This window comes from Heliconius melpomene, chromosome 10 (assembly GCF_056956725.1).
Source record: "Heliconius melpomene rosina isolate 202511_hmr_F chromosome 10, ASM5695672v1, whole genome shotgun sequence".
NCBI lineage: Eukaryota > Metazoa > Arthropoda > Insecta > Lepidoptera > Nymphalidae > Heliconius > Heliconius melpomene.
The window spans coordinates 13,659,678-13,682,353 of record NC_140398.1 but is presented as its reverse complement, the minus strand read 5'-3'; the positions used below and the strand labels follow the sequence as shown (position 1 = coordinate 13,682,353).

The following is a 22,676-nucleotide window of genomic DNA, read 5'->3' as shown; positions in this document are numbered from 1 at the left end:
TTTGTAGTGGTTTGTCGTCATTATTATTCAATACTCGCTTCATTCTTCCTGTCAATAGTGGATTCTATGCGATGTTAGTCCGTTAAGTTCTGTCGTTTCCAACAAAGTGTTTGAAATATTACAATCAAAAAGAAATCAGTTAGATACTAAACCTATAGAAGTATAGATATAGATTATGAAAAACAGTTTATCCGTGACTTTATGTCAGTTAAAAATTAATTAAGTAATTTTTCTAGTTATTCATACATAATACTGTTCAGCAGTGCGCGAAAAAATGACTGTAATGATCATGATTCATATATACTATTTTAAATACCTAAATCAAAGCAGTGCATATTACTTTTAATGACATTTAGAAATGCATAATTTCCAAATCGCTGCAATTATGATTAAATAAACGAATAATAACAAAATACGATAATAATAGGCACGAAAATAATCACTATTAAATTCTTTAAATAACAACACCGCAAATCGTCGATTTCATTTTTTTTTATTTACCACATGAAGTTTTGCTATCGCTGTAGTGAGTGTTAACTATTGTTATGTCTTTAGTCAAAATATTAAGATTGAATTTATTATTTATTTATTTATTTATTTATTTATTTATTTATTTATTTATTTATTTATTTATTTATTTATTTATTTATTTATTTATTTATTTATTTATTTATTTATTTATTTATTTATTTATTTATTTATTTATTTATTTATTTATTTATTTATTTATTTATTTATTTATTTATTTATTTATTTATTTATTATCGCTTTGGTGTCGAAGGAAAGCGCGGCGTTTAATTCCCCTATTCAAAAAGCAATGCCTTATATGTTCACCCTAAAAAATATATTTTCTAACTCCCGACGAAAATAAGGCTGTTTTAAGCTTAGCCTGTGTTTGGTCTGTGTGTGTACATGCCTGATTGTCTGTATGTGACATCGTCGCTCACAAACGGATAAACCTATTTCGCCTTAGTTTTTTCTAGTTTCTCAGGTGAATGTTCTTACCAAGATTCAAGACAATATGTTCAGCTGTTTTAAGATTAGTTCCTTTTGTTTAATTTTTAACCGACATGTGTAAGAAAATGAGGTTATCAAATCGACTGTTTTTTTTATAAGGATAGGATCCTCCGAATATTTTTTATGTATGTTGTTGTCAACTTATATGGTTATATATTATATTAATAATTATTCTTATTAATAATTAAGTGTAATAACTTATAGAAAACCAGCAAGCTTCACGGGTTCATCTCAGGAATCTGAGCTACGAGCTCGGTGTCTAAACATAGAGCATATAACACCTAATCGATATATTGTCTTTACTAAAATAGTCTTATTTTTACGAGCTTTTGTTCGTTGCTTCGTCGCCGTTAAAGTATATTATGGAAAGCTGAACTTCATATACATTTTACTGTAGCTGTTACCATAATATATTACGTAATTAGTTTTTTTGTAGCAATAAAAAATATTCCTATTAGCTTAAAAGCCTTAAACATTATTTGTTTTTTGAGAAAAAAAAAAATTAGTAAGTAAGTAGGTACTTAAACCTTCCTTCTCTACTTAAATTTACCTTTAAAATTAGCTAATTCTAACTTGCATTACAATCTTTTTTGAGCTTCATGCTGTTTTACGGATAGCGCAAGGTAAATAAGGGAGTGAGAACCTAGTGTCAAGTTGCTCCGTTCTCCACTTTCCGACGAATATTCTAAACTGCATTTTGAGTGGCAAAATTCAACGTCGCGCTTTATCTTGTTACTACAGCGAGGAAACTAAAATGTTTAATAATTCATTCTCTCAAATGAGAATCGAACCCACAACCATCACATTTACAGTCACTCTACCACCGCGCCTCGACAACCATTACAATTTACCATGTTATTACTGAGTTACGGTCTCTAAGAATTTCATAATATATGTTTATTGTAGCAAATGTTCTTTACATGCCATTTTATCCTTTATTTACCGTCCATTAAGTGCGACTTTCAATAGATATTTTTTTAAACTGTATCCCGCATGTAAAGGAGTAGGCAGAGGGAATCTAGTGTTAAGACATTTCGTTCGCATTTTCTGCAGAATTTTGGAGGCATGTACAGGCACTTAGGTTCACACACACACAAAAAAAGTCACAGAGTAAATAAAAATATTTTCTTAATATGATAATTGTATATTATGTTAATTTTTTACATTTAAATTGTTTTTTATATTTAGATTAGAGTAAATACTTAAGGACAATGTAAGTATGACTCATGCCCGCTTTTTTAACAAAATTGATTGCTTAATGATCGTGCGGGTGTCTTAGTTATCTGCAAATGAAGATATGAGAATCATTGACCTTAAATTATATAGAGGTAACGAGAATTTGAAATGAAACTGTAATTCTTCATAATTTATCTTTTTTTATTTATTTGTTTAATTATTTTTCGTATACCTAAGAATAATAAAAAAAATCTTAGCGTAAAATGAGTATAAAATGTCATAAGTAAAATAGCAAAAATGATTGATATATCGGTAATTATGTCGATAATGTTAATTTGTTTCGATTAGAGGAAGCGTTAAACGCCTCAGCGAGCGACAGACCCGAGTGATGGATGACTCGCGACAATGCTCCTATGGGGACGAGCGTGGGCGGCGTCTTGACAGCCAAAATCTGCACTTTCCTTTGACTTTCTCTCGGAGGTGCGAAAGGTGACTGAGGGCCCGCTGTCGTTATTCGGTAGCCGGCACAGCGTAAGTGTACGCGCTCTTATCGCGGAGTGATTACTTTTTCTAATGGTGCCTCTCTTTGCTGATATTCAAAACACCTGCATGGAGACGTGCTTATAAAGAAGTGTCGGGTTTCGTACTTTAGCTGTATAAGTCGTGAAGTGAGATGCTAGTGAGCTATGGGGCGCACAGTTGAACTTGTGTTTGTAGCTCTGATTTTCGCGCTACGAGGCGGCGCGCCTGCGCGATTTCCCGTAAGTACGACTAAACATGCATGCGAGGGCGGGCGGCTTTTATTTGTATACTATAAAAATATACTGCAATAATTATTTTTATTATTTAAATTGTTTGTAATCTAAAGTAAATTATATTATCTGCACTCTGGCCGTTTCAGTGTTACAAAACTCGCGAAAAACCTATCTTATATAGTATAGGTTACCCTCCTTAGATTTTAAATTTATTACATGCTTAAGAATTATTAAGTTCATCGTAATATTTTACATATAAATAGCTCTATTAGTTTTTCTGCATGTTTGACTTTTTGTTGAAGGACCTGTAGGCGGTGACCTATCGAATCGCCCTCAGGCTCCCCCGTGTTGACCTATTAAAACATGGGTTTCAGTTTATGGCTGCTTATATTTTATCATATAAAAATACTTTGAGTAAAATTCACATTAGGTATCTAATACTATTAACTCTTGTTTCTTCTTAAAAAATCTTGCTTCTTTGTTTATAAATACAAATTAAATACATGTACCTTTTAAATGGTTTTGGTGAATCTCATCAATTCATTTAATATTTACCGAAGTAGTATTCCAGTACTACGAAGTATTGTTTTTTATTGTTTATTTTAATATAATAGTACTTATTTACGATTTTAAAGAATGTACAAAATACAATATCTTAATAATTTAAAAGAGTAATTTAAAATATATTTAAATAATATTTTAAATATTTATATGTGTACTCATCTAGGTACTGCATAATAAAGATCTGGAAATATTTCATTTTGTTCTCTATATTCCACCCAATCTTAGAGGCATTGCATGGGTGCTGTATACAGCAGAGACAGCAGACATTTTATACAATACAATATTCTCCAGAGCTGTAATCGAATTTATATCTACCAAGCACAAAATAATATTTCTTTTTATTTCATATATATAATATATAATAGCACAATTAAAAACTCGATAGCTTGGTTGTTTGAGAAAAAATGAGTTCGTCCTATTGATCCACTCGATGCTACAAAGCACACAGCCACACTATAGTACGTTTACGTGTGTAGAACTAAATGACTGCAGTGGTAGTATTACGTCTGGAAGTCTCTATGCCAATGTAAAATTTTTGGCAAGATTTCCTTTTTCTAGTCTCCTTATTCTTCATATTATCCTAGTATTATAAAACATAAAAAAAAACTATTTTTATAGTTCAATCAGTTTTCAACCTTATGTTAATACATTCTAAATTAAATATTTCATATTATCCTATAAATAATATAAATGTAATGACTAATGGCAGTACATCAATTATTTATTTAGTTAAAAGAGAGGATATTAAAAACTTTGTTCTTTGAAATATTTCAAACTGCAAGTCAAAGCCAATACCTACATGTGTCATTCATATGGCTAACGGATACTTTCTGATGACCACATCATTTGTTCTGGAAGTAAGGAAACGAGACAAAGTAGTTAGTTTCTTGACGGCTCTCTCACCGTCTTGTTATTATAACAGTATTCAGGTCGGGGTCGTTGGTAACTCTCAATTTGCATGTTATTATGAGAACATTTTTATTATTAATTGTGTAAATATTAGAATTATGTGGACAAAGGGCCAGTTGTGTCGCAGAGGCGCAAGTATGGTTGGTTGTGAGTTCGATCCCATTAATTTCTTTGATCTGGTGTCGACGTAAAGCGCGACGTTGAGTTCCGCCACTTATCACGTAATGCCTCTGGAATTCGGCGGAAAGTGAGGACGGAGTGTTTTAACACTAGGATCCCTCTGCCTACCCTGCTGTGTGCGGCATACAGCATGAAGCTGATTATTATGTGAACAAATGTCCTATAACTTTAATATATTTTGTTAAAAACACATAAAGCTATAGGACTTTTTTAAAATATATATTTATAGAATATTATAACCATGTAACATAAATATTTAATATAATTTTTTTAAACGATAATAAGACGCTGTCGTAATAATTGATTGATTCTTAAAAACGTAATAAGTATAAGGTATAAGCGGAGCAAGCTGCACTAACTTTCACTACCTACTTCTCGGTGATCTGGATTGTATAATATTATTTTGGCAATTATATTACATAACTATAGAACCATAGGTCTTTCCCGTGCTGGATCACGTAGTGGTTACACAAGCGCAAACGGCACGTAGTAGTTTTTTCGATGGCACTTCTTTGATTCAGATCCCGGGCGTTATTGTTCTCGAGGCGGCGCGAAGCTCTACGTAATTGAGATCGATGCGAGTAACTTTCATCATCTGGCACGCGAACGTAACGCGAGTCAATTGAATTCCAAAATTAATGATTTTTTAACTCGGTCTTGCTTTTTAAGTCGATAATAACATCTATTGTCTCGCGTCGCGTGGTTGTAATGGAAAACAAATAGTTTTACTTTCCCCTTTACTTTGCTTGTGTCCGTTAATTTCGTGTCTACACTGAGATGACTCACGTATGTTGATTTCGGTTTCACTAACCTCTATAGGTTGTCAATCATTCAGCTTCTTCTAAGAACGACGAGACGGTAGACCGTCACCTATTTGTTAATAATAAAAATATTTCGAAATTGATAAAATCGTTTAATAATATAATTTTTTTAAGCACAAAATTCACATTATAATACTAATTACTTGAATTGTAACTAATAATTTTTATATACTTGAATGTAGATACAGTCAAACCACAAGAAACGTAGGACGACTTTTAAGAATATTAATTAAGGTCAATTGGTAACACGTACATACTTGTATGTGCGTACATACATACTTGTTTGACACTGTTTGATAGAAAAAATTAACAAATTCTTTAGAAGTCAACATAGTGATTAAAATAAATAGCTAGCGAGCGAGTAGATAATATCGAAAGATACATTTATGTTGAGGTCCGCCATTCAACACGCAATTCCACGGAAGATAGAAGGAAAGTGGGGAACGGAGTGCTTTAACTCTAGGTTCCCTCTGCCTCACCGCTGAAACTAAAAAAAGTTGTCGTAAATCTTTATAGGTATATTAACATTACCTAACGGCTTACAGTGGACAAGTAAATAAATAAAAAATATATAATTATGTATATTTTGACCGTATTCAATTTTTTTTGCAATGAGGTCACCTAATCAGCATAAGAGAAGCGAGTTACGGTTTAGTCAATACATCATAAAGGGTATTGTTTCTCGGACTTGTTCTGAGCAAAGCCTGTTTATCGTAAGCTTAGAATAATTGTTCTCGAATAAGGTCTTTACGATTTTAGGATATCTTGCCATTTCATGGATGGTGGTCGGGTGGCCTGAACTCGGATGAAACTCTGAAAGTTGAAGATGAAAGTAAGGATGTACAAGTTGTGTATTTACCGGCGTTGCTACCGCGCGAGGCGCAGACCGACGGAGCTTCCAATGAAGAAGATGTTCCGTTGCCCTATAGTTTTGACGCCTTTGGAAGGTACACTTACTTAGTAGTTATTTCTACATATTATTGAATAATTCAGCACTAATATCTGTGGTTGCTATATTAACATACAATAATAGGAGGCGTTGGTAGAAATAAAAGAAATCATATTTATATTTTCCTTTGTGCATTTCGGTGAATTATTCTGGATTTTATTATGTAATAGTGCTGAGTATAGTTAGTAAGTATAAGATTTTGTACAAGGCCACTTCTATTTGGCTACGCACATTTATAGGACTAATAATGTACTAGAAGCCAGTCATGGAGCAGGGACACAAAATGTGCAGCAAAATCGACTGATTGTGAGTTCGATTCTCACTTGAGAAAGTGAAATATTTATTTAAATTTATATTTTCTTTTCTTCGCTCTGGTGTCCAGGCAAAAAGCGCCGCGTAGAGGTCTTCTACTACACGCAATACCTCCAAAATTCAGCGGAAGTTGGGAATGGAGAGTCTACTAGGTTGACTCTGCCTACCATGCTCTGTGCGGGATAGAGCGTGAAGTTGATTTTTGTTTTATTTTTATAATATACAATAACAACTTTATGTAAATGCGCTGTGTTCATTTCCGCCGCTCAACATGCAATTTCTAAAATTCTACGGAAAGTGGGGACCAGAATGTTTTATTACGGTTCCCTCTGTCCATCCAATGCGGGATCTAGAATGAAGCTAAAAAAACCTATCCAATACATTTTATGCAATCTTACATGATTTTTGACATTCCAGAAGCTTCGACCTACACCTCACGCCTAACAGGCGATTGGTTTCACCTCAATTTAAAGTATGGACAGAAAAGGGCCCGGACGAGGCCCTGTCGAGTAAAGATTCCTCCTGTCATTTTCTTCATACTGGACCTGGCGCAGTTGCTGCCTTTTCAGCTTGTAGAGACCATACGCTAGTTAGTCATTGTTTTTTGTTCTTTAAGAAATAGGGGAATGCAAATCAAATAATTAATTTATCAATATTTATGAATCGGATAAATTAATGGCATGTATGTAGAACTAGGACGATTATAAATGACATAATATTTTTTTCCGATAGTAAGCCGTAATCATTATCACGAACCTTGGTAAAGATGAAAGCAACATACTTATCATTTAAATATTCATTATTTATAATTTCAATTGTTTATGAGTGTTTCATTTCTCACAACAAAGTAAAATATTATAAAAGCAATTAATATTTTACAGAACTGTAACAAATAGCATTGATTATTTTTTACTTGCAGCATGGGCTTATAATGACTGAAAATTCAACATATGAGGTTCGACCACTGTCAACAGGAGTTGGGCGGGCTGCAAAAGGTAGCAGACCAGACCGAACCGCACACGTTATTAGAAGGGCGTCTCCGCCACCATCTCTACTAGACGATGATCGACCACTTCGTCGCACTGTGAGACGGCCTAGAGTTTACCCCACCAAACCCGCACCCTCCTCCTACACTATTGAAGTCGCCTTGTTTCTGGATGAAGCAGCATACAAATTGTTCTATCCTCATCTCAATTATAACGAAGCAGATTTGCGTGATATGCTCCTCGCATATATCAATGGCGTTAGTTTTTCATGTGACATTACCGTATTTAGTATGTAGTTAAGTATCTGTAAGTAAAGTCTAAGGTCATTTTTTAATATAATGTTCTCGATATATGTTTACAAAGTAAACATTAAAAGTGTGCCATCTCAAAGAAAAAAATGAGTGCATATTAAAATGCTCTCAGGTCAACAGCAACGGTACTTAGATCGATCTGAATGACGAAAAGTAAATAAAATTTATTACCAAGAATTTGATTGCACAATTATGTGTAAAAATTTATGTTGATAAAAGTCCAATATAGCTTTTTGTTAAGAAACTTTATTACTTTATATCGTAAAGTAAGTAAATTTATACGATAAATGAAAAGTTAAAACATTAAATAGCAGACTTTTTACGTAGTAAGTTGTTCAATGAATTTTTGTAGGTGCAAGCCCTTTATCATCACTCGTCTCTGGGTACTCGCGTGCATCTCTCCCTCGTGCGCATCACGTTGCTGCGCTCTCAACCACCGTCTCTATCTAAGCACGCTGAACGTGGCCGACTTCTTGATTCCTTCTGCGAATATCAACGCTCTTTGAACGTCGATGATGATGAGGATCCTGAGCATTGGGACATGGCGCTGTTGTTATCTGGGTTTGTCTATAATATGCATATACAATATATCTTAAAAAATTATAACCTATTGAGTATCCCCCCCCCCCTGTTTTGTATAGTTAATATCATTAATATGTGAATATTTATCAAAATGACTCATCAAAAAGAGTAGGCGGAGTGTGAGTGTGAACATCAACACGTAGCGGTGGTATTTCTTCATTTAAGCTTGCGTTACGATAGGTTCTCGTCGGCATCGCGTCGCCTGAAAAATAAATGAACCAAACTTATAGGAAATAAACTTGTAGGTAAAGTTGAAAAAAACGTTTGTACTTGAATATTTTATTATTTAGAATACTAAAATCTTTTTGGTAGGTATATGATCTATAATTAAAACTTTTTACACAATTTGAATGAGTGCAACAATTTATTGCATTATTAGTTTCAAACAAATAATTGTTAATTTTATAGAAATCCCTATAAATAAGAAATAGATATATTTTTTTGATTCCAGAGAAAAAGCTTTTTAAACTCTTATATAATTCTTAATAATTCTTATATCCTATAAAATCTTAAAGTAAAACACCATATCCACTTCAATTTCAGCTTAGACTTCTACTCAGAAGAGGGTGGGCGCCGCAACGGCGTGACCATGGGGCTGGCGCCCGTGGGCGGCGTGTGCCTGCCCGCGCACGCATGCGTGGTGTCCGAGTTCGGGGCGGCCGACGCGCTCGGCCGGCCGTACCCCTCCGCCGGGTTCACCTCCGTCTACATATTGGCACACGAGATCGGACATAAGTTAGTCTAGATCTATTATTAAAAGATTACTAATGTTAATTTTCTTTTTTTTGTTAGAAGATTAAGTTTTTTTAGTATTGGAGCTGGATTTTATGTATATTTGCTAAGTTCTTGTACACAAGTTGCCTTTGAATACTACATTTTAAGTTTACAGTACTTTAAATATGGAAATTCAGGCGTATCACACGTGAATGTCACGTTGAACGGAGAGCATACGAAAGAAAAAATATAACCGTTATAATTGGTTCATGTTTCGATGTTTGTTATATTATTCGATACTTTATCTTTGTTCAAAAACAGCATTATGAAATATGTAAATGACTATCATCACATTTATTTACATACATGTATGTAGGAGGATTTTTTTGCTTCATGCTATATCCCGCATATAGCATATTGTTAAGAATTGAGACACTTCGTTACTCATTTTTCGTCCAATTTTCGAGAATATCGAACCTACAATCATCGCTTACAGCCAGAGATTATGCCACTGCGGCACAGGCAATAGAAAGCAACGATATAAATAAACATATAATATGAAGGTAGGTGTATTTAATATGTTTGCAAAACATTTCAGTTTGGGCATGCACCACGACGGCACGGGCAACTCGTGCGCCCGCGACGGGTACATAATGTCGCCGTCGCGCGGTACTAACGGGGAGGCCACGTGGTCACACTGCAGCGCGAGAGTAGTTGCTGATTTGCAGTAAGTAATTTTGCGGTTTCATATAAATATTTTATGTAATTAGTATTAAAATTTTTCGAAAATAATATTGTAATTTTTACCTAAAGTCCTGTTCACACAATATGTATGTGGGTTATGCTGAGGCGGAACGGACTCTTTTTAAATGAAATGAGTTTACATTTCCACCAACCAAGATTTTGTATTGTGATTTCCACTGCGAAAATTAGAGAGCTACACCATTCCCTTCCGTTTCGACACTTCCGTTACCCATTTTCCGATTTTTAATGATTTTATATTAATGTATTAAAGTAACACACTGTAATAGTAATAAATATTACGTACAATAAATAAATAAAAAATTGTAACAATATTTCTTGCATGACAAGGGGTATTCTAGTATTAAACCACAATCGTGTAAACTGTAAAGTATAATTTTGTAATTTGAATTTATACTTGAATATAAATTTACAGATGGGCGACATGTTTGTTCGATGGTAGTGATGACTTGGACACTCCCAAAGAGCTCCAACACGAGAGATTCGGGGATGCACCAGGTGTGGTATGGGGAGCGAAGAAACAGTGCGAGGTGACCAAATTAATTAAATATTTACTTATAAAATTAAAATAAACAATGGTATAATGATAATGTACATAACAATAATAAGTTTTTCTAAAAATTTCTGGTTCCGTTAAAACTGATTTTTTCTACTTTCAACTTTTTTTAAAGTTACATAATTTTATACATATGATAATGAATAAATAATTGTCGTTTTCATTTTAGGTAAACAATTTTGGAATTTCACTCCAAACATGTAGCTAAATATTTACTTAAATAATAAATGTTTAGAAATGGATGTGATCTCGCGCCGCTTCACACATATTTTTATTATATATGTATTAACAACTTTAAATTATTTACACCGTAGAAAGTCTATTTGCATACAATTCTAAATTTGTATAATGTCAATTTTAAAGTACCTAAAGCTTCACAATCGCTCGTAATAGAACACGTTCAGGTAGGTATAAAATCGTCTATATACCCCTTTTATTAGGGGTAAAAACGGAAGCCTTATAAGTTTACTTTGTTGCCTGTCAGTAATTACCATTTATCTCGAGATCTCGTGTATATTAAGCTTAAATTAATATACTTAATATAATAGCTGAAAAAATCAAGCTTCTAAGTCAACGTAATCAAAAAAAAAATTATTTATTCATCTCTGATTTCGTCGTTTCTTAACTTAACTCACCCTGTTTCTCTAGTGGGGTAGTCATAGAGAACGGAACACCAAACCAGAGCTACGTTTCGTTGTTTCTGCGTTACAGTACAATCTAAGCTATATGATACATATATAGTACAATGATATATTACAGATACTCCTGAGGGATAAGGACGCGGCGCCGGCGGTGGCGCCGGGCGCGGTGGGCGAGGCGGCGCAGTGCCTGCAGCTGGCGTGCCGCACGCCGCACCGTGCCGGCTTCTACTACGCCGGGCCCGCACTGCCGGGAACCTCCTGTGGGAAGGGGAAGGTAAAATTAAATATAGTTAATAATTCGAAGAAACTTTGAAGCAATGCAGCCCCTATTAAATCAACTGTTGTCTTTCATAAGTGATATATTCGCGCAATCTATATTTATGCTAAATAATTAGGGCCCTGAAGATTCCTTAAGATAAAAAATTCAAGAAATAAATATAATATATACAGTTGCATCTAATTATCATTAATGATTTCACCAAAATCGGTGATGTATGTACTATAATATAATATCAATATTAGAAATAGCCTGGGAACCTCGATTGCATTGTTTCCGTAATTACATTAGGGAACCGACTCCGAGAATGTTCTGAATCACAATTTTACAAAATTGTGAAAATACATTTGTGTTTGTTATTAACGACTTACCTAGCCACTTATAAATATTAATAATGTATTTACTTTAAACTGCCATTTATAAACTCTATGACTCTACCATATACGTACATTTTCAGTGGTGTCAAGGCGGAGACTGCATTACAGCAGATACAACAATCGTGTCTAGTGCAAAGCCTCCTTCACAAGGACAACAAGGAGACACTTGGAGTGAGTGGAGTGAAGGTAGCTGCAGTTCAGGATGCACCTACAGAAGTCGAGGTGCTAGAGAACGGAGACGGTCCTGCCAGGAAAACGCAATTTGTGAAGGGTCTGCATATGATGTAGCACTTTGTGATGATTCTAAGGTAGTTTGTTTGTCAGTAATCTTTGATAAGATTAAGTATTCTTTAAAATTAAGTATTAAAATCTATATGAAATGTGGAATAGTATTTTCTGTTGTGTACCTAATATATTGCAACGCTCGCAGGTATACCTAATCTTAATTTTACATTAATTATATAACAAAGAAATGAAAAACAGATCTTAAATGTTTTTATAAGAGTATGTTTTGGTCATCATTTGCGAAAAATCTTTCTCTACTTTTGTTAAATTATATTTGTTTCAAATCTTTAAGTAGCTAATTAAAAAAGTTTTTGAAAAAACATGACAAATTACGAAATTAATTTTTTTCGCAATTTAAAATTAGGTTACGGAAAAATAAATTAAACAAAAAACAATAATACAAAAAACAACAATGTCTTCTATTTATATTTTTATTGCCATATTTTATCTGGTATAAATGGCAAAGTTTAACAATAAAAAACGTGTTTTTTCCATATCTTCAATCGTAAATTTGTCTAATTGACGCTGTTTGCACAGAGGTCACAGGTCTTGACGCGATATATTATCATAACTATAATATAAATTATAAATACAAGATATGTTTATAATTTATATCATAATTATATTAAATACGACGATAATTAGAGACGAGATTCATGTCTACATGATACAATTATAAATGCCAATTCAAAGATTTTGGCATCAAACACGGATTCAAAATTTATTATTATATGTTCAAGTCCTGAACTTGTTTGGCTATGAAAATTATCCATTAGTTATACAGTGTTCAATGCTTTGATGAAAGAGATATTCTAACTCCTGTAAATTTTTTACGGCAATATGTTGTACGCCAGGTTTGCGGTAAAAAGAAGCGTGTGGTCGCAACCGAGCTGGCGGCGCGCAAGTGCGGCGAGTACGCGGCGCTGCTGCCTGATCTCGACCCGCGAGGAGGCGGCCTGCAGGCACCGCACGACCCTAGTAAGTTAATTATATTTTAGTAATAGGTTTATCACCACCACCACCACCACTAACAATGTGTTAAGAAAAAGTGTGGAATTATCAATGAAATAAGCAACTCCTGCTTTATCCGCAGAGCAAATAATAGGAAAAATCTAACGCTACAATCTTAAATTTAAAGTTTTCCAAAATGCGGAAACCAATAATATAAAGGAATTACAACCACAATTATAAAAATACTGCAAAAGTTAAGAGTCTAGACAAACAAAACTACGGACTATAATTTCTTATATATGAAATTATAGACTAATATATGATGTCTCTATAATTTTATACATTGTAAAAATTATTATATATAAATAATTTTTACACGGGTATTTCTCCCGTCTGGAAAAATAAAATGTTTTGTCAACATGACCCTCCATAGTTATTTTTAACGCCCAACGAAAACAGAGATGGTGTTATAAGTTTAACGTGTCTGTGGACGTATATATCTGTAAGTGGCTTCGTAGCTCCCAAATAGATGGGCCTATTTTGATTTAATCTTTTTGTTTGAAAGGTGACTTAATTAAAAATATTCTTCTTAGCCATCATTCAAGTAAACAAAAAACTAGAAAAATATATATATATAGCAACCGAACATCTATATTTTTCTAGTAGGTAGTATATTTACTTTATAGAGCTTTTTGCGTCGCGGATTTTTGATGACCAACTACCTAATTTATAGGAACGTGATATTAAATTGATACTTTCATTGCCTTTATATAATATAATAGATTGAGATTTAAATAAATATTTTCTAAACATATATTATCCTATCAGACAAGCGTCAATACATGATTGATGTTATCAATGCTATAATTAGTAGGGACAATATATGATATATGTTAATTAATAGTTAATAATAAGTAAGCCTAGATAAGCTTCCATTATGCATGTAAAATAAATGTTTATATTAAATATTTGCTTGCGATAGCTCCTTCGTACACAATAATTATCTCTACCTAATAGATGTTGTCGATGTCATGTGACATACATTTTTATTCTGGGAGAAAAAGTACTTAAAAAAGTTTTAATGTTTTTGGTTCATTTATACACTTGATAACTCTATGATATGATAATGTCATATCATTCCGATCCTTATTTTGGATCAATTATTAGGTAGAGATATTGCATGTACGGACGTATGAATAAAATATATATATATATTTATAAAATCTAAAAAAATATTAGCTCGAGTAAAAATCGACCAAATACACACACCTACAAGCCATATGGTTTTTCATATTCAAACCAGCTTTAAAAATATGAACACTTTGTGTTATTTTAAGTTGTTATATTGAAAACAATTTATTTTACAACCAAGGTAAACGCACTCAAGCGCAACAAAGGCAGTCCGAGACCAATTTTCTAAGAATTGACAATTCATCATTTTACATAAAATTTCAGATGTTCCATTATACTCTTAATTTTTACTTTTTAATTGGAGAAAATCGATATCGGATATCAACATTTTCTTAAAAAATATATATCTACTAAATTTCCTTTTTAATTATTTATTAAATTTAAAATTTTAAATATTACTAAAATAATATAAAAATGTATTTAAATAATTTCCATAATTTATCTTGTCGTATTGAGTGGTCGATAAAAAATAAGAAGATATGTGTAGGTATTATAAATAATCCTCTACTATACAAGCGAATATGAAGTTTACATAATAATATAATTAAGTATGCAAATGAAAAAGGTGTTCTATTGCTCACGTAATATAATGAGTCAGTGTTATCTGATATAACATGTCTTATGTTCTTAAAATGCAAGAGTTTTTGTAGTAAGCACGTGAATTATAAGACCTATAATACTAAAGACCTATATATGTATATAAACAACGAGGCCAGTGGCGCAGTACAAACACGTGCAACTGTAAGCGCGGCAGGTTGTTGGTTCGATCCCCAATCGAGGCAATAAAATATTTAATATTTTTATACTCTGGTAACGAGGCAAAGGCGTTAACTTCCGCCACACTCAACACATAATGCCTTCAGAATTGGGGAACTGAAGTGGGGAAATTTTAACACTTTACGGCCTCCAGGTGGTCTCTGCCTACCCTGATATGTGCAGGATACGGCGTAAAGCTAAAAAGATAAAAAAGATATATAAACGAATTTAGGTACTTATAGCTATAGTGAAACTACAGACAATAATTCTGACGAGATATGATAAGCTTTTACTTTTCATTTAGTTACATAGAAATGATTCATTTCTTATGACGGTGAGGAAGCCATAACTGGTGATTTACGGCAATTCTCTGTAAAGTGTAAATATTATTTGACGTAAAAATAGTAATTGCTTATTACTGTTACAAATTATATTACTAGACATTGTCTTTTATTATAGTACTTGTAGCACATAGTCCACTTACATTTTTACATTAGTGTCCATTTGACGTAAGAGTAAGTTTTAAAAGATAAAGTAATCACGAAAGTCTTTAATGTTACCTAATAATTTATGTTAATAGGGAAAACCCGGATAGTTGCCACAGTTTTTTAAATAGTAGTATGATAGAAAATATCTATTTATAAAGAAAAAAGCATCTTTTATGTAAAAACATAATTCATTTATCCTTTTGTGAATATTACGAATAATGGTTTTGACTAAATTGTAATAATATCTAAGAATTTGAACCACTTGTAAAAATTGTATCCTCATGAAAAGTACTTTAGGTAACAATACAATATTATATCATCAACGAGCTGGCGTGATGATGGAGCCAGGACCTGACTATTGGAACTCTCCAGAGTTTAACTGGTCAACCAATAGAATTTAGGCTGATACAATATATAGCTCCGGGCACATTCTATAGCTTAACTTATTAACTTCTTCGTCACTTTAGAACTATCTATTATTTTTATTTTTTAAATTATTATAGCATAGTTGGCCAATATAAAGTAATTTCGAAATTTTTGACCAATTTTCTGAAAATTTTGATTCAAAAAACTCATTCACTTCAAATAAAAAGATTTTTCTGATTGGAGGTCAAACCATCAAACACGGAAGTATAGTCTGGCAAATATGTTATTGATAATGGGAAGCACGCGCGGTAAATTGCGCAGTATACGTATGCGCAGAGAACGTTCGATCAGTGTTACCTGTTATGTTGTTTTACCTCACGCTTAGCAAATCATATTTACCTATACGATAATTAAAATATCTGATCATGTTTATGTTGAAGTAAATTATACAAAACGAAAATTTAATGAGGATATCTAAATATCGCAAAATAATCAGCTGTTTTATACATTGTTGTCGAGAATAAAATCAAGACTAGCCCGAAAAGTATAACATTTTTGAGTCAATAAATAATTAATCAATTTTAAGCTTCTGCTTATATAACTAATGGCACATGATATTTACGTATATGTGTATATACTATATACACACTTATGTACAACATAAACATTCAGTGTGCATAATACAAGCTTATAAACTATGCAATATGAATAAAGAAATATCTGGCAATATTTAAACTTTTTAAAGATTATATAAAAGAAAATAATATTGGGTAAATTATTTCAATAAATTTTGAGGTACAAAAAATGAGAGTGCGGTATCCCTTTGCCATAGTTTGCCATTTGCGTCAGTGTGAGCGCTACGTCCTTACAGGAAATTCGCACCCACACATGTTTAAAGGTACTATCGAGCTCACACTATATTGTTCAAACAAGAATATAATTAATTGTAAACAAAAATGCCTTTTACCGTTTTGATTATTTGCTTTATTATTTGTCAATTTTTATTTTTTACTTTTTTGCATGCATTAATTAACGTTTTAAATAAAACGGTAATAAAATTTTGATTTAATTTGGAGATATAATTTATTAACATAATTTATTGGTTAAGACCTCTATTTCCATTATTTAAAAAAATTTTTACTTACCCATAAATTGATTTTGCATGTTGCCTAACGCCAAAATCTTGTATTTGTTTGCTTGTTTTATATATTAAATTTACTTTTTAAATTTTACTTTTTTTATTGAATTTTGATTGAGAAAATTTGTATGTGGCCTCATTATAATAATTTAATTCAGTTTTTTATTTAATTTTTCAATTTACCATATGTTCATTTTGGTGTTTTTTACTAATTTTTATAATATTACTAGAAAAATATGCTCTACTACGCCATTCCGTATATATGATGCTATCATATGATATTATATTCATATTTCATAGTAATGAACTGATAGCGTTGCACTCGACTGTACCGTAGCCCGGTCACACCCCGCAACGATTCCCCGCGAGCCCTTACGGGGAATCGGTCCGGCGTGAGCGGGTGTCTATGTGCAGACGTCAAAATACGCTTTCTGCGCAATTTGCCGCGCGTGCTTCCCATTATCAATAACATATTTGCCAGACTATACCTACATATACATACTTAACAGTACATCATCAGCGCAATCAGTCAATCAACAATCAACAATATATATTAGTGGAATATTTATTATATTTTGGAATAGGTTTTTAGATAACATCCATTATATTATTTATTTTAAATGTCGTATATACCTATGCGTTGCTTTGATGTCACTCCAAGATATTAAAAGAATACGTAAATATGTCAAGTAAATAGTTTTACTATTGATATGAATATTTTATTTATAAATGGTTATTAATATTTTAAATCGATATCTAAGACGTTGACATTTCTCTTTCTTTAATATATGAAACCAAAAGATTGTACAGTACTTATGGTATGTATGGCCTATGGGTCAGTATTATGGATATATAGATATATAAAAATTAATAGTTTAAAAAGAAACAAAAAATCAATTAAAACAGAATCAAAATACGTACATTTCATAATAATAATATTTTTAAATGTATTTTTTTATAATAATTTATATTTAAAAATGTAAAATTTATTCACTAATTTAATAAAAGTATATTGTTATTGCACAAAAAGATTTAAAAAAAAATGTATAATAGGTATGTATGTAATGTATTCAGTATAATAATTGAAATAATATTCCAGCTCGCATGTGGATGGGTTGTGCTATATTCTGTAGGCGCAGTGAAGGAGGAGGCTTCTACGCGCCAAGAGTGGAACTGAATGACGTGGGTCTTGATCCTTACTTCCCTGATGGAACTTGGTGCCATCACGATGGCTCTACCAACTATTATTGTTTACAGCACCATTGCCTTCCTGAGGTGAGTCTACTTTAAAAATAACTTTTGTTATTTTTAACTTAAAACGATGCGGTACCAGATATCTCATTTATATCTGACACTGCATTAGATATGTTATTTGTAGAGATTTAAAATAGGCCTTAGATTTGCTTTAGTTCAACAAATCAACACAATCACTTAAGAGTAAATTAATAGCTAATACAAAAAATACTTTTATATTAGTTTTTTACTTTAATTATTAATTTTACTGAATGAAATTGCTTAAGATATGGCATATTATTGAAGCTTTAAATTTTGTAAAAGTAAAGTTCCAATCCTTTATTATCTACATAATATGGTGAAATACTGCCTTATTTATTTTATATATATTTTTTTAATAGCAGTATGCAGCGAAAAGGATGTTAATAATACATTAAATTACGACAATGCCACGGATGCTTAATATGATACTTAAAAAAATATTCAGGTTTTTCTTATATTATAACATCAGAGTTAATTTAATTTTTACTTCGTTATTCGTTGGAAAAATACACAGGTGGATGTTTTATTGTAGACATTAGCACTTATTTCTGTAGTCTTTTGAAAAAAAAAATAAAACAAAAGTCGTAAAACAATAAATGAAATGAAAACTGTTCATTTCGAACTAAATAGTAGCGTTTGAAAATAATGTTTGTTTAGAAAATGAATTACAAAAAGAAAATTTTCTACAATGTTTACCATTAGCGTAGAGATATAAACATATTTACAACCACTATTTCATGTATTCTATTAAAAAGCGGATGTGTTTATGGTTTTAAAGCAAATATCTTTGTTATATACATACATATATGAGCACATGGCTGCAGAATGGTTTATTTATTTTATATAAATATTTAAAATAATATTTAAGCAACTTTGCAGGTATTTTCTAAAGTATTTCTTATCAAAATCTGTCTGTGATGCATTTCATAATGTACAATCATAAATTTATAATTTGTTTAATTACTTGAGAATTTCTTAAGCCTTTTAAGCTAGGCGTAATATTTTTGTATGCCTGACGATAAGTAGGGTTGATGCTGCGTTATTTTAGAATGTGAAACTTTCTAAGTATAAATAATATTTAGAATACATTACAATATTTTCAAAAAATATTACATCAACTTACTTTTTTATCATATATCTAAATAATAATTATTAACATTTGTCCCATTTAATGAATGCGATTTAATGAATGATAGTTTTCGTAAATGCTCAATATAGACTTAAAATTATTTTGAATATAATTGAAAATGAAAAATATATAGTAACCCTAATTCTAAGTAAGGTACGATAATAGCACCGTTCATCTTCCTCTAATCTTATTGTTTGTCAACACCAGCGTCACCTCACGTGCTCTATTCATTCAAAATAGTGCCATAAAGTAAACTTAAAGATAAATAAGCCTTTTCGTCCTGACTTAGTATATGCTTAACTGTAAACAATTTTATTGTTAGTGCTTAGTAGGCAATGGTTCATGAAAAAATAAATCAAAATTTAGTTTTATTACATACACAAAAAAACATAGATGTTGAATCTATAATATTTTATTACTGCCTTCCTATTCAATGATTCATAAATTCTTAACAGTAAATAGAAATCACACCATTTAAAACTGACTCCAAAAATATTTTAATCAAAAGAATATGTAGAAACAGTAAAAATAATATTCTTAATATGTAGGTATATTCTGAATATCTTACTGTTTCTGCATTTCCTTTTGATTAAAATATTTTTTCACATCATCCATAATATTCACAAAATTAATCTAGCTAAAAATATTATTTTATTCAAGTATCAATAGTTTATTATAAAAGTACGCCAGAATTCAACGCTGTCTAAACACTTCCACGTGTAAAAAGGATAGGTAAGCTCCTCTGCTTTCCTTTCTACGTGCGGAATATACCTTTAACACGAGAAAAAATGAAAAAAGAAATTAAATTCCTTTTTAAGTATAAAGAGTGAGATATGCGACATGTCAATATGGACACGGCTTTACATATAACGGCACGTAATAACACTCAGTCTCCAGCTCTCGGCTGTTTGGATAACAAACAACACTTTATGACTTTTTCCGTGCGTCATCGTCATCGGGATATTTGCCAATATACGGCATAATAAAGTAATTAGTCAAAACTTATCAGGACGTTTAAATTGGGCTGTGATAAATCTGAATTATTCCAAAATATTTAGCGTCCACCATATTCTTACACTTATAATACTTATTTTGTCTAGGCATAATTAACTAATAAAATAATACATTTATTTCTTAATAAGAATCGCTTATTATTATTATATTTAAATACAATCTACGAAAAAAGGATATATAATTATATAATGTTATTTTTTACTAGAACCTTACTAATTTATATCGACACAGTGATGCAACAGTATTAAGTGAAAATAAAAAAAAACCGTATTATATTTTTTTTCCTTTCTGTAAGTAAATAAAACTTTTTGTATTAACGACTTACAGACAACAAAAATCAAAAGTCAATTTATCTAAACAATTCTCTACAAATAGATAAATCAAGCTTAGATAATGAAGTGTACTTAAAGGTATTATTCCACTTGTATATGAAAATATAGATATGAAATTCCATTCATTGTTAAATTGTAATAGTTTTATGGCACAATACATAATATGTGTGCCAAGAAATAAACGAATGCACTTCCGATGCAGGTACATTAAGACTTAAGTACTATGTAATAGCACATTGTTTGCTCGAATGTCTTATTCTCTTCGTATATTAGATACGAATATAGTCTGTACACGACCACGGACTATGTGTAGGGTACATATTAATATATTATGTTTTTTATGTATTCTTCGCATGTGCTGGATAAACACTATTAAGATTATAGAGATGTTAAAAGAGAACTTGACGCCATAAGCTATTTAAAAAAAACCTTTAAATGAAATATACAATATACAAACCTGCAACCATTATATATAGTTAAAAAGGTTTAAATTGCGCAATTTATATTTTCCTATATATAGTTGATATAGCAGGTAGTAGGCACTGAAAGAAGACTTGTGGTTAAGATCAAGTATTCTATGTCATATTATGTCTATGATATTATTTATTAGTATTATTTTAAATTAGACATTGACATCGCGGTTTTGTTATATACTTTGGTTTCTATAATAATTTTCATGACTTTTTTTTTTACTCAAATAATATACTATCATATTATTTGATTGTTTATTATCTGTGTAAATACTAAATACATACTTTTAAATTGTAATGTAAATATTTATTGAACAAATATATTTTTTTAGTATTTTAGGCAGCTATTCTTCTAATGCTTGCTTACGAGTATATTGGTCAAAATTGGCCATCACATTGGATATTTCTGTGTTTTTTTTAACTTTACAAATGTTTACTTATTTTTTGGAAATATATTTTTTTATTTTTATAGTCATTGTATGTGTTTACTTTTCATTGCATTGCCAACAATTTATATAAGTATTTAATTTTAACATGATAGAACTTCAAGATGACAGCACAATTTCATATCTGGGAGCTACCCAGCGAGGACATCGGGGGTCCTTTCAATGCGAGAGCTCGTGCTGCTCCCGACGACTCGGCTGCAGCTTTACGAGCATATCTTTCTTTGGACAACAGAGGGGCGCCATTATCTCGAGCTGCTATACCGCCACACTTGCCTGAAGACTACGAAAGTGACTGGGAAGTCCTAGATTATGTAGAAATAGAGGCTAGAAATAAAACTAATTAGAAACTAAGAGGTTGTAAGTAAGTTTTAAAAATATTATGGATCTTGCCAAAAGTGAGTTAGTTATTAGTTAGTTATATTTGTAGTAAGTTATTCAGTAAAATAATAGTATTTTTATTTTATTATCGATTAACGTTTGTTATATAAGATGAACGTACCAATGTAAAATACGTTACTTTACATTGAAATGTTAATTAAAATTGCATTTATTAAACTAAATAGATTGTAAATTTAATATTATTAAAAAAGGAAACATAGTTTTGTTATGTATTTCATGTTATACTAAAAAATATTTTAATAAATTAAGTAAAATAGCAAAAACTATAAAATTAATAACTAATTAATAGTACGTAAAAGGTATATGCATTAATTAATTACATGTATATACCTAGAAATATGCTAGTCTCCAGTATAGAGTATAAGCTAAAAAAATAAGACAATAATTATACTAATATTAAAAAATATAAAAAATATTAAACCCAAAACCCAAACACTTTATATGAAAGAAAATATATATTTTTATTGACACTTTTTAACTCTTAATAAAATACGTTGAAGATACTAATCTAGTTTTATTTATTTTCTTTAAATATTTAAGACTAAAT

General features: G+C 31.2%; 1 protein-coding gene across 1 annotated transcript; it reads left to right on the top strand.

Annotated features, from left to right (window-relative positions):
• The first annotated feature begins 706 nt into the window (after nt 1-706).
• LOC146535781 (A disintegrin and metalloproteinase with thrombospondin motifs adt-2-like) lies at nt 707-22,632 on the top strand. Its single transcript, XM_085191205.1, has 13 exons — nt 707-2,954; nt 6,182-6,369; nt 7,101-7,272; nt 7,603-7,926; nt 8,333-8,541; nt 9,106-9,297; nt 9,875-10,003; nt 10,454-10,568; nt 11,354-11,509; nt 11,970-12,197; nt 13,029-13,152; nt 18,164-18,339; nt 21,826-22,632. Exons 1-13 carry the CDS (start codon nt 2,880-2,882, stop codon nt 22,072-22,074), a joined length of 2,337 nt encoding a protein of 778 aa, XP_085047331.1. The 5' UTR covers nt 707-2,879; the 3' UTR covers nt 22,075-22,632.
• Nucleotides 22,633-22,676: the final 44 nt, after the last annotated feature.